At 32.9% G+C, this 12,877-nt stretch overlaps 1 protein-coding gene across 1 annotated transcript; it reads right to left on the bottom strand.

Annotated features, from left to right (window-relative positions):
- Positions 1 to 33: 33 nt before the first annotated feature.
- LOC149478896 (glucose dehydrogenase [FAD, quinone]-like) lies at positions 34 to 12,765 on the bottom strand. The gene is made up of 13 exons (XM_089708793.1): positions 12,631 to 12,765; positions 10,562 to 10,614; positions 6,617 to 6,856; positions 5,716 to 5,887; positions 4,949 to 5,148; positions 3,938 to 4,062; positions 3,449 to 3,629; positions 2,876 to 3,136; positions 2,437 to 2,579; positions 1,815 to 1,980; positions 1,383 to 1,593; positions 806 to 983; positions 34 to 424 (listed from the first exon to the last, which is right to left on the bottom strand). Exons 2-13 carry the CDS (start codon positions 10,577 to 10,579, stop codon positions 304 to 306), a joined length of 2,016 nt encoding a protein of 671 aa, XP_089564919.1. The 5' UTR covers positions 10,580 to 10,614; positions 12,631 to 12,765; the 3' UTR covers positions 34 to 303.
- Between the last annotated feature and the right edge of the window lie 112 nt (positions 12,766 to 12,877).

Below are 12,877 nucleotides of genomic sequence, written 5' to 3'. Positions count from 1 at the left end.
TCAAATACTTGTACTTAATTTTTAATTGAACGCTTTAAATTTTATTTTGTGGGGTTAACATTGGACCACATGTTTAATAACAGTTTTGTACTAAATCTAAAAAAAACAATCGATACATGTCATGCCCCTTTCTTGCGTGCATAATTCATCTATTTTAATAAATTTTTCATAATGCTCATCCAATAAGCATACAACTAATGATAATAGTAACTTTTAATATAATTAATAAATATAATAGTTTTCTTATCAGATTCACAATTAAATATTAAATACTTATATTTATTCTACATATAAATCGGCATTTTATCTAGAAATTTGATGATTAACGTGATTAACCCGATTGTGTCGGTACCAATCTTGCGGTTTGTATGAGTTTTGCCAATTCTTATTCCACGACCACGGTCTGTCGTCCCACTTACGCCACCTGGTGATTAAAATACAACTTGAATTAGTATGCTCATAATTCATTTTAGTTTTAAAATCGTTTTAACGGAGTTGGGATTTAGTCAATTTATTGGGTTAAAATAAGTAATTTTGTACATTTATTAGTGGTATATTCATTGTACATGTCTTACTTATTTTTGGACTAAATGGCGGCCGGTAATAGACATTATATTTTTACCAGCTGGATTTCGGTTAGAACCTCTAAAATAAGGTCAACTTAAAAAATCTAATTGTAAAAAAAAAATATTTGGATGCTATGCTATTTTTAACTGCCATACAGATATGGACATTACAAAGATGGTGTTTTAAGTGAAGATTCACTAATCGTCGAAAGCCAATTATTTAGCTAATGTTATCTCACCTGTCATCATTATTAATAGCTCCTCCCTTAGTAACATTATCATTGCCATATCTATTCTTGAACCTCTGATGCCTTGTGATAACGAATTCTGCTCCTCGCTCCCCGATCATGATTGCGGGAGCGGCTGTGTTCGCTGAGGGTACTGTTGGCATTATAGATGCGTCAACTACTCGCAGACCTGGATAAAAATTAATAGAAAATGAGTCAAATGACTAGGTATTGTGTTTAAAGTCCCTCTATATATCTGGTTTGTTTCTGAATATGAATATTAGGGCGTATATACTAGGAAGCTTGATTATTTGCAGTCGTTTCAAAAATATTACTGTAGACATTATACACGAAGTAATTATTTAGTAATCTGTGATTATACTCTTATTCACGATTACCAAACTAATACATGTAGTAATAAAATGATTATACTTAAATATTTTTTCTTATTGTTCTTCTTTATTGTACTAAACACTTATATTATTTTTTCTCACTTTAAAACAAAACCGAAAGATCTTACAAAACTCTTCTCTAATCGCATTCAATTACGTCATAATATTATTACATTAACAGTTCTTTCATATCTTACCTTCAACTCCATACACACTAAGCGAAGGATCAACAACTGCCATAGGATCGTCATTAGAACCCATCTTGCAAGTGCCCACTTGATGGTTCTCAGGAGCGGTGCGCTGTTGTGCCAAGCATCTGAAGAAATCGTCTGTGGGGTTCAAACCGCCACCAGGACATTCCTGCCCGTATCCTTCGGTTGGTTGCATGCCGTATTTTTCGCGGAGAATCTAAGTGAAAGATTTAAAAGTATGTGACCGTTCTTTGTATAGATAAATCAAAAAGGGAAATCTTGACATCTAATTTTACTTAGGTGAGTGCAATATTTTTTTATTAATTATCGAATTTTTTGCAATATTTTCGATATAGAGGGTTTTGTTATGAACTTCAATTACGGTAATTAACAAAATATAATAAAATATCTACAAAATTGACAAAAAAACAAATATACCGTAGTATTAGCCAGACGATATGCTGTTCTCGCAGCTTCTATAAGCACATTAAGCTCGTGTTCATTGTAGAAATAGTTCGGCTGCATCAGAGGAGGTTGAGCCGGGTCCACTGACTGCAGCGTGAGGTAGCCTCGACTGCGTGGTTGTAGGGCTACTGCTGATATTCTGCAATTAAAAAATATTACACATATTATAGCATACAAACATTCAAACCATTAATCATCTATACCTATAGGTTTATAAAGGTTGATTGGTTCAAAAATTATTTGTAGCATATAATAACTATTTCGCATTTTATTGTTTTAAATTGAATTTTGCATATCATTTTCATATCTATGTAAAGATTTCAGTCCATAGAGCATTAAATTGTTGAAAAATTGATTAACAACACTGAACTGGTTTCTAACAAAACAAAACTTTAGTACGCTCACCTAAATTGATTTTATTTCCTAAATTTGCACTGCATGCAGCATGACAAATAATCGCATTCATATATCGTCCCATAAGATCTATCTATAAACTGTTTTCGAAGATCACACACACACAATCTCTACTAAAAATAATTAAAAATCCTTACTGATTTTATAGTTCAGTATAGACATAACATAATATTACACTTACGATATCCTCCTCTTATTGGCGATCTGCTCCGGTTTCGCCACGTTCCCGTCACCGCAGGACGCGTGGTAGCCGCTAAAGAAATACTGGATGTCAGGATGGCGCCCGCCCGCTGACGAGAGGCGGGAGTTTATCATGCCCGTTAGCTGAACCAAAATATCATGAAGTATAATACTAAATAACGTGCCAGAACATAAATATAATGTTGGTATCTATAACATTCAGGTATATTTTATAGTTTTATAGTAATTTATTAGCCTGCTGTAAGTTGTCATGACATCAAGAATATCACGTTGATATTTTAACCCAATTTTATAAATAAAAAAGTCTGCCCAGTGATGTCCTGTTTAATTGCGGTCGGTATTCCTTTCCACGTCTTTCTTAATTATCCTTCATGCAAGTCTATTTTACATTATATAGTGAATAAAAGTCGTTAATTTACCTGAGACAAACCAGTTCCTGAAAGCGGTCCTTTTCTCTCCAACATATACTCCATAGCACTTTCCCAAGACAGTTCTGGAACATCTGGTTCCTTCGTCAAAGTAAAGTCCAGCGTCACTCCAACATGATTATGAAGATTCTGACCAACTCCAGGAAGGTCCACGATAACTGGTATGTTAAACTTGTCTAACGTTTGCCTTGGTCCTATGCCAGATAGCATGAGTATTTGTGGCGAGTTCATGGTGCCAGCTGATAAGATAACCTAGAAAGAAATAGCGTTGAAATATTGAAAGTAATGCGACATTGACCTATGTTGGTTGCATGCGGGTTTGTATGATACTTAATAGAGAAAACGCTGAATGGATTTTTATTTCATAAATGCGTTGCTTTTATTAAATTTCAGATGAAAACTTAGAAAATCATAGCCTCGTTTGTAGACTAATGGAATCTATGTATCTAGAAATTGGTCAAAACTCACAATTAATTTATATATAAATGTATACTTTTGATGATAAAAATATTTAGGATCTTCACACAAAGACAAAACGAAATATGTATTTATTTCATTAATTACCTCTTTCGTGACACCAATAACTTTAGTCTCTCCATTCTTAACATACTCCACTCCTGTGACTCTCTTCGTGCCGGGATCTATGGTAACCCTCGACACCAGTGCATTTAGCATGACATCAAGGTTTTGCCGATACGCTGCTGGTCGGAGATATGCACGTGCCGTACTGTATCTAGTTCCATTGCTACAATAATTCAAATATATTTTATTTTTCTAGAAAAATAAAATTAATTTAATTTGAGTAGGTACATTGTCATACAAATTAGAATCAATTTACTTTTAAAACGTAACGTTTAAAAACCTTAGTTCATTTATTTAGTCTTTTTTAGAGTTCCGTGCCAAATTTATATTATATGCGATTTTGTCTAGGTACCTATAGAAGTTGCATACCACCATATAAGTAGATAGTTATGGTCCTGACTGGACTCTGAACACATATTACAATATTACACTAATATTAAATTCGTCCGTAGATTGTTATGAAATACTTACTCATTAAAGGCTTGTGCGATGGTAAATCCAGTGGTAGTTTCCCCGTTCAAATCTCCAGTTGGTGGATAACCTAATTCAATGGCAGCCGATACCACATCGTGAGCGAAGCGAGGTGCATAGCGGAACTGCAAATAAAGACATAGATAATAATTATATAATGTACATCCGATTCATTTTTCATATAGGTTGCCCAGTGGCCAGTAACCTAACCAGGGAAACATTGGCTTGTACAAATTCGAAGTACCTTGTAGAAGATCTCTTAACTTATAAACAATGGTCATTTTCTGCCCCAGAATTGACTCCCATTGATGATTGACCCGACGAAAAAAGATACCATAAGATATAAGATAAAATAAGATATAAGTTACCTTATCTATAAAATGTATTTGGTAGTTTCTACTTCTTGAAGCTACACTTTTTTCCTGTTTTGCGGCGATAAATAATATCAAACAATATAAAATATTGAAAGTGTGCTATGAAATTTATGATCACATAAAAACGACAATGACCATTTATTAATGTATTTTATCACCAAAGTAATGAGGATTCAAGTTCTAGATGTTTTTGGAACGACCGGTTTGTTCAAATTTCTCGTAGCTTTCACAATCCTTTAACATTGTTATTGAATTTTAAAACTTGTTTATTTAATTTTGTTTGTAAACATAAGCATAATTTCATCGTACAATACTTTCTTACCTATCATATATCTGATATACCTATACGAAACTATTCCATATACTATACATATTTCGAAATATATCCTCGCTATTCTTAATAATGAAACTATAAAACGTTATTCATTTGATAAAGTTCATTTTAGAAGCTCTCCTTTTTTAGAGCATGGGATAGTAGGTATGGGATGTTAATATCTGATGCATTTTAACAAATGCTTAACTAAAGTATTAAGCCACCAATATGTAAATGTTATAATCGTTTGTATTCGTAAGTTCCTCTATATTTTCTACTAAATTAGGTACATTGAATATAAGCGAAATAAAATCAGATGATTACCCTTTGCACGGGTAGTGGCCCGCCAGTATTATGGTACTGTCCGGACACTCCAGATCCTATTTCCTTATTATCTTCGCTCTTGAGGAAGTAAGGCATCACTTCGAACCACGACCAACCAGTCGCGCCGTTGACCGCCCAACCGTCGTAGTCCGCTGCATGACCACGCATGTACATCATGCCGTTGACTACTGAACATCCTCCTACAATATGGAATTCATATTCATTATATTGGTAGACAAATTCAAACATTTATTTATTTATACAGAAAAATTTAGAAAAATTTACCACCGATTCGGAAAGCAGTTTCTACGGAGAAAAACCGGCAAGAAAGTCCATAGTTGCACTTTTAAAATCATAATAATGTAACATTTAACATGTTGTGTTTACGCTGCTCTTCTAATGTTATAACGTGAAAGCTTACGAAGTTGGATGCATTCTTTCAAGCAAGAAACACTGATGACTGAACGGATTTTGATGATAGGTTAGTACCTATCATCTATTATAGGTACCTAATTACTGCTTAGCACTTGTGTAGCTTATGTAACAAAAAACTTAAAACTATGGAATGATTTGCTTTGCCTGTGGTTTTTTCCATGGGTGAAACCGCACAGCGCCCTTTTTTATAAGGTACATTTTTTGCGATCTGTTTTCTAAAGTAACGCATATTGTTGTATATATTTATTAATGATCATAAATCGTGATTATAAGTATGTTATTCTTAAATGCTGAAATGTTCAATATAGTGAATAATGAAATCCCAAAATTACCTAACATTTTCCCTCTATGCCAAGAGCACCTCCCACCATTAGATAGACAGGCTTTTTCTTGCGGTTCCGTATAATAATTCCAATCAGTATCATTTCGACTCCAATAAGCTGTGACCCACGCTGGCACTGACGATTGAGAGGGTTCATCACCACCGGCTTCTATTAGCAAAACCTTTAAAACATGATTTTATAAATTAATTGGTGTTTGGTCAATGGTCAATGGTCAAAGAGTCAATCAATGGTCAAAGAAGAACAATAACTATTTTAGTGGCAATGATTTTCCGCGTAATTATTGTGCTATTATCAATCTTATAGTAGCAAAATAAACTATAATAAAGTCTATAAAACATAAAACCACATTACACTTGAAATATTACACGTTTTTATGGCACAGGAATCTACGAGATGCATCATAGGTATGGTAAATAGTCGGAAATTTTAGATGAATTTCTTACAACAAAAATATATAGAGTTGGTAAGAACTGTTATGAAAATTAAGAATAAATTATTAACAATAACTAGATATTCCTTAAAAAAGCAGATTTTCTTCATACAGCTGGATATATCACAGGTGTTGGTGTAGGTAACTAACAATAAACGGATCTACGCGTTAAATTGTTATGGATGATTAATTGGCTTTGTCCGCGTCTAATAGCTATTTTTAGTCAATACATACTTACCTGTCTAACTAACCTATGTCAGTAAAACATACTAGATAGTGAATTTTATCTCGGAAAATGCCCTAAGAATCCGTGATCTTAGATACCTAGTTTCATAAGTAATTTACAGCAATCTTATAATTATTTCTCAATCGTATAATAATTAAACTCTCCACAACAACTGCATAATATTAACGTTTACCTATTGCATATATGTAGGTACTTATACAAGCAGTACAAACCTTCCATTGCGGATTTTCCGATAATCTAGCCGCCACCACCGATCCAGAGGTACCACCGCCAACCACCACGAAGTCATAGCTGTCCTGCAACGTCTCCTTCTCTGGTACTCGGTTGCAAGGGTCCACAAGATCGCATCGACCATTGACGAATGACTCCAAAATGCTCATGAATAGCAGGAATTGGCTCCCGCAGGAACCGGCCATCGACGGCCCTATCTCTCGCAACGGACAGGCACATGTCTGAAAAATTAGGTTCTGTGTAATTTACTGAATAAAATATAAACAATTACAATTTTACTTCTTAAATTATTAGTAGATACAATTTGGTGAAATATTTAACTTTTCATTAACTCTACAATAGTTTTTTTTACTGATAATATAGGTAGATAAGTATAGTTTATTTATTCAAGATTATAAATAAAAATTGTGATCATTTCTTATACTTCCATGTAATATTTGAACGTTTATTAAGTAGAAATTATAGTCCAAAAAATATCATGCTATGTAAATAGCCAAAAATAGCACTGTATTCATAAAGATTGAGGAAAAAAAATTCCAGATGCAACGTTGGCAAAAATTCGTTATTATTACATTACATCGTTATTATTAAATACGTTGTTTCAATTGAATATTCACAAACACAGACTGAACAAAGGAAGCGAAAGTGTTTAGGGATTTCGGAATGGCAAATGCTATGTGAAATAATATTTATGATTATAGAGCCAACTATTCATTCTCTACGGGACAACTTACTTCCCCGATGCCAATCCAATCTATAATAAACTTTAGATAAAAACTATAAGTACCTATATAATGATTAAGACGTTAAATCATAGCAAATAAATCCTTTTTTTATTTATGTAGAGCGGGATTTAACATTTTCGCCGATCCTTGGCATTGTAAATAACACCGCAGTTTTGACTTTTCGCATAAATTTTATTGGGCACTGTAACTTTTTTCAATATTGTATTGATAAAAATGAAAGGTATATTCTTCGTCCGACTTAAATATTTAAGTTCTTGCTTGCTTTGATAATCACCTCGAGTTTTAGTTAGTATCTAAATGTTATAGGAAGGAAGATCTTCATATTCTAAATCTCGATTTAAAAAAAATAACAGAAAAGTCCCCACGGACTTGGTAATAGTCTATATTATAAGCTTTATATCTTTTTCCCTACAATATGAGTATAGGTAAGATACAAGGTGACCGATTTACCTACTTCCTAGTATAAAATCAGGCCGCACAAATAGTATCTCATTTCCCAGTTCAATAAAAAACTAAGGTAAACATGATGCAAAAACTTAATGTTGGAAATCTTCAGACAAAACGTCTAATTCGTTCAAATTAGAGACTACAATAACAATACATAATGTGCTTAGCCAAAAAAGAACCTTCATGCGATTATCGTTTTAAATATAGCTATAAATTTTTTAGTATGAAAATTAGGTAACAACGTAAGTACGGTCTACTTGCTGTATTCTGAAATATATTTTTATAATACTGTAAACGAAAAGCTCTTTATAAAATACAACACAGTTTAATCCCTTCAAAACACTATACATGCAGATAAAAAAGAAAATTAAGTTTAATTTTTATCATAATATTATTAAAATTATTATTTTTAAACCAATTATTATTAATATGTGCCAAGTTTGAATTATAATCTCGTTAAATTGACAGACACTTCGCAAAGAGCACTGAGCAATTATATAATTTTCTAAATAAAACTAGCAAGACGTAGCATCATTATTTAATTACTTAGGTACTCATATAACAACGAGTCACTTCATTTTAAATAATTATTTATATTTATTACATCTATTCTATGATACGAGTAGTTAGATACCTACTGAGATTAAATTACAAAAATCTATACTTATAATAAATCTGTAGAGAGGCCAATTCTGTACATGAAATATATTTAAAAAAAACTATGAAGGGGTGATAAGGGATCGCTACTGATGCCAAAAATGCAATCAGTAAAATTTTTGTCTGTCTGTCTGTCTGTCTGTCTGTCTGTCTGTCTGTATATTCGTTATAGAAACAAAAACTACACGACGGATTTTAACGAAATTTGGCACAATTATTCTTCATACTCCTGGGCAGGTTATAGTAAAAGAATCATGTAAATCGGTGTAGAAACACCAAAGTTATACATGAAATACGCTATAAGTCATCGCGCGTGAATTACATGCCATAAGGATTATTTTTGTGTATCAGTTGCCGCGTTCGACGCGCTTCGCGGCGGGAGCTATAAAAAGGCGGCGGGTCCGCACCCGTTTCGCGTTGTCACGGCATCACGTGTGAACGGCTGAACCGATTTCGATAATTCTTTTCTATTATATTCCTTGAAGTACGAGGATGCGTCTTTCCAAACTATACAAGGCCAGTACGCAACGGTGTGAAACTAATCACGTATAGTTTGGAAATAACTTTTTTACAAATTTTTCCAATCTATACAACAGCAGTACGCAAATACTCGCGTATACTTTGTAGTGAAGTAAGTAAGAATAGCGCTCCAAAATATACAGCGCCAGTACGCATGCGGACTAATCGTGTATGTTTCGGAGTAAGCGCGGCGTCTTTCCATTGCTCGCGTTTATACTTTATATTATTGTATTGCTGTTTTGAAATCTATTATTAAAATGCATGTGTATTGTGTATGTAATGTTGCGTACTGATCGTATATTTTTTGTATCGTGGATGCTTGTGTCTTCGTTCCCGACTATACTGCACGACTTACAATTGACAATAGTACATATACTAAAATGTAAGAATCTAATAAGTCCAGAAGACGGTTGCGAGGCGACGGAGCCTCGCTTCGAGGAGCTCCTATTTTTGTGTAGTTAAAAAAAACACGAACCTAACCTAACCCATAGGTAACCCTTATATCTGTTACCTATTTTTTTTTCTAAGCTTACCTAATAATATTTTTATTCCATATTTTACTGAATCAATCAAGAAGAAAAAAAAGTAGATAGATATAGCTGTACAATTCTTTGATTGCCTATATATTTATTATTTCGCTCAAGCGTAAGTGGTGTAGTAAGTATATTTAGTTATATTTTGCCTACTGATCGTGTATAGTTTGAAACGAAGAAGCAAGCATCCGCGTTACAAAGTATACACGATCAGTACGCACAATTCGTGTATATATTGTAATAACAAACTTAAAAACAGCATTACAAAGTATACACGAGCAGTTTCCTATGGTTGCGTTCTGGCTATGTATAGTTTGGAAATACGCTACGAGGATGGTTCTTATGTAGAGAAAACGTAAATATGTACCACGGGCGAAGCCGGGGCGGACCGCTAGTAATAAATAAAAAGCATTTCACCACAATGAGTTAATATGATTGTAATTACAGTGACAATAACAATGAAAAGTATTTGAGGAATGTGGTTGTGATTTCTTTTTTCTTCGAACTATTTCTAATTATAGTTTGACCTATTGTTTTGACCTACCCATTGATTACGGTCATAATTACATAGTAAACTACGTACATGCAATTTGTAGGTATATTAAACCCATTTTGCTGCTATATATCGATATGTAAAAACTGGGTATCTCCGACCAAAATAGATTACCAGCCGTTTTTATTGACTATGCTTTTGGAGATTTTTTTTACTAAAATGGAAAAAAATGTTTGAACTAATCGTATTGTTGTGGTTTTACTCTTATAGACGTAATTTCATCTCATAATAAATTCAAAAGCTTGGTTCCATATCATTTCTTATTTTACGATGGATTTGGACGAACCCTTACATCAAAACACGAGAAAGTATAAGTTCTCTTTAATTCAATATTTTAATTTTGTAAGACAATTTTTAATATCACCATCATCATCAGCTGATATTTGTTCCTGCTGCAGGAGAATATGAACTATCTAGTTACTAATTTTAGAAAAATTGTGTAGATTTTTATAATTAAAAAGAGAATCTTACCTCCGCTGCTCTAATCATTGTTGCTGACACCTAGGTCTATAATGTATGTTATACTGAAACAAAAAGTTAACCACCATTTATATATTACAGGCTTGATAACCCTAGATAGCGTATATAAAGCTACTTTGATATTTAAACGAAGCATATACATTATTATATAACATCTATTGTATGTATTGTATGATATAAAACTAATTACATACAGCATACTATATTACCATATAAGTAAAAATTAATATCTAATTGATTGAACTATTTCATTTTTCACATTGTTCATATGCCAAGACAATCAAAGCTAATTTATTATGTAAATTATGAACTTTTTATAATAAGCTCTTCATACGTAACATTTTTCACATATTATCGTAATTGTATGTAAGTACCATCTACTAAATAAAAATTAATAACTATTTTTACCAACGCACGCATTATGTGCATTGTGCATACTATGCATTTTTCTCTAGCCTGCCAATTTGAGATCGCACATTATGTTTTTTTAACTGGATGTTGGGTACTTAATAATATCATTCAAATCACATTTTTTTCACAGTTCCTTGAAATACCCGTACACAGTAAGTGTACATGTAGTACCGAACATCCTAGAGCCACTTTTTAAAATGAGCTTTTGACGTAAAGAAAGCTTTCTTGTCAAGTTCGTCCTACATAAACCGATCCAAGTATCATTCAGAACACCACAAAACCAGTTGTTCAAGAGTTGACACTTGGGTCAAGAGTTTGTATTGATTTTTGCGAACGTGATCTTGAAGAAACGTGCAAGGAATAGTAACAGTGAAATGTTTTGTTAGGATTCGTCACGCGTGGCCAACTGTAGGCATCGATAGATGGTGCAGGTTGAATGGCTCCTCGAAAACCATGAAATTGCGCAGGCATCTCACAAAATATAACGGATTTTGGTTAGCTCATAGCCGCATTGATGTTTCTTATGTTGAATAATATAAGTTATTTTTGCCATAGTTTGTTTCAGTAGTGGCATAAAACGGAACACTTATGGTGAGATTTCACTACCCATTTGTTCGCTATTTTCGTTTTCCTTTCGATCTTTGCATATAGGTATTAGAAACTAGCAGTGCCCGCAACTTTCAAATTATTTTCAGATTCAAATTTAAATTAAACCCTTCAAATTAATTATAGTCCATATGTAGCCGACGACATATATATCTATAATATAAAAATGAATCCCAAAATGTGTTGGTAAGCGCATAACTTGAGAACGGCTGAACCGATTTCGATAATTCTTTTTTTATTATATTCCTTGAAGTATGAGGATGGTTCTTATGTAGAGAAAACGTAAATATGTACCACGGGCGAAGCCGGGGCGGACCGCTAGTTACCTATACCTACATATCTAACGAACAGTTTTATTAAAATCCGTCCATTAGATTTTGCGGGAAAACCCGGACAAGAGACAGACAGAAGAGACATTATATTATGTAAACAGTATAGATATTATACAAAAATGGGAAGTAAAATATGTATGCACAAATCTGACAAATGTATGTTGCGTGTGAAACAATTAATTATTTAAATATGTAATACGTATTTAATAATTAAATATTTAAAATGTCTGGCAGCCGGCTCTACCTTGAACGTGATTCTAGACTGTCAATAAAAAAAAGTGTTATTAATAAAGTCAACAATTATATAATGTAAATAATGATATCAGCAATCAGGAAGAAATTTGAGACATACTTATGCGCCTTGAATAGCTTTGCGAATATTATACTTTTATTTTTGTTAACTATGTTGGTCATACTTAGTAATATTTTTATATTTACTGAACGTGGTTATTATTTCTAATGTGATTTAATATATTCTCATTTAATTTGCTATTTATATTTTTGTAATGCGAATTTTTAAGGTCGGTAATATTATAAAATTATTAACATGGCGTAGAAAGTGAAAATTAAAGGGAAAATGTTTATAACAATAATTATTTATGAATTTTCGTGGAAAAAAAACTACATTAAAAAATCTTTATAAACACTCATAAAAAATATTGAAGCTAGGTTCTTGAAGATAGTATCAATATAAAAAAAATATGCACGTACCTAAAATCACATAGATTATCACAGTATTTTATTTATTTTTGTTTATCCGCGGCGCCCGCGCCGGTACGCGTTCGAATGAAGACGCGCAAGCAACCACGACTGCTCGTGCGCAACTTAAAGTTTATATTGATGTGCCTCTACAGTGACATAAGTTATTAACTGATGCCTATTAACCTACCTAAAATAATCAACACCGAGCCATAAATATACATACTAAAGTCTAAAACCCATTTTTTATTATATATTG

Source organism: Colias philodice, chromosome 21 (assembly GCF_061535455.1).
Source record: "Colias philodice isolate Cphi_HAF_F1 chromosome 21, ilColPhil1 Martin Lab GWU primary, whole genome shotgun sequence".
NCBI lineage: Eukaryota > Metazoa > Arthropoda > Insecta > Lepidoptera > Pieridae > Colias > Colias philodice.
The sequence above is the reverse complement of the archived record's forward strand: the minus strand, read 5'-3'. Positions and strand labels throughout refer to the sequence as shown.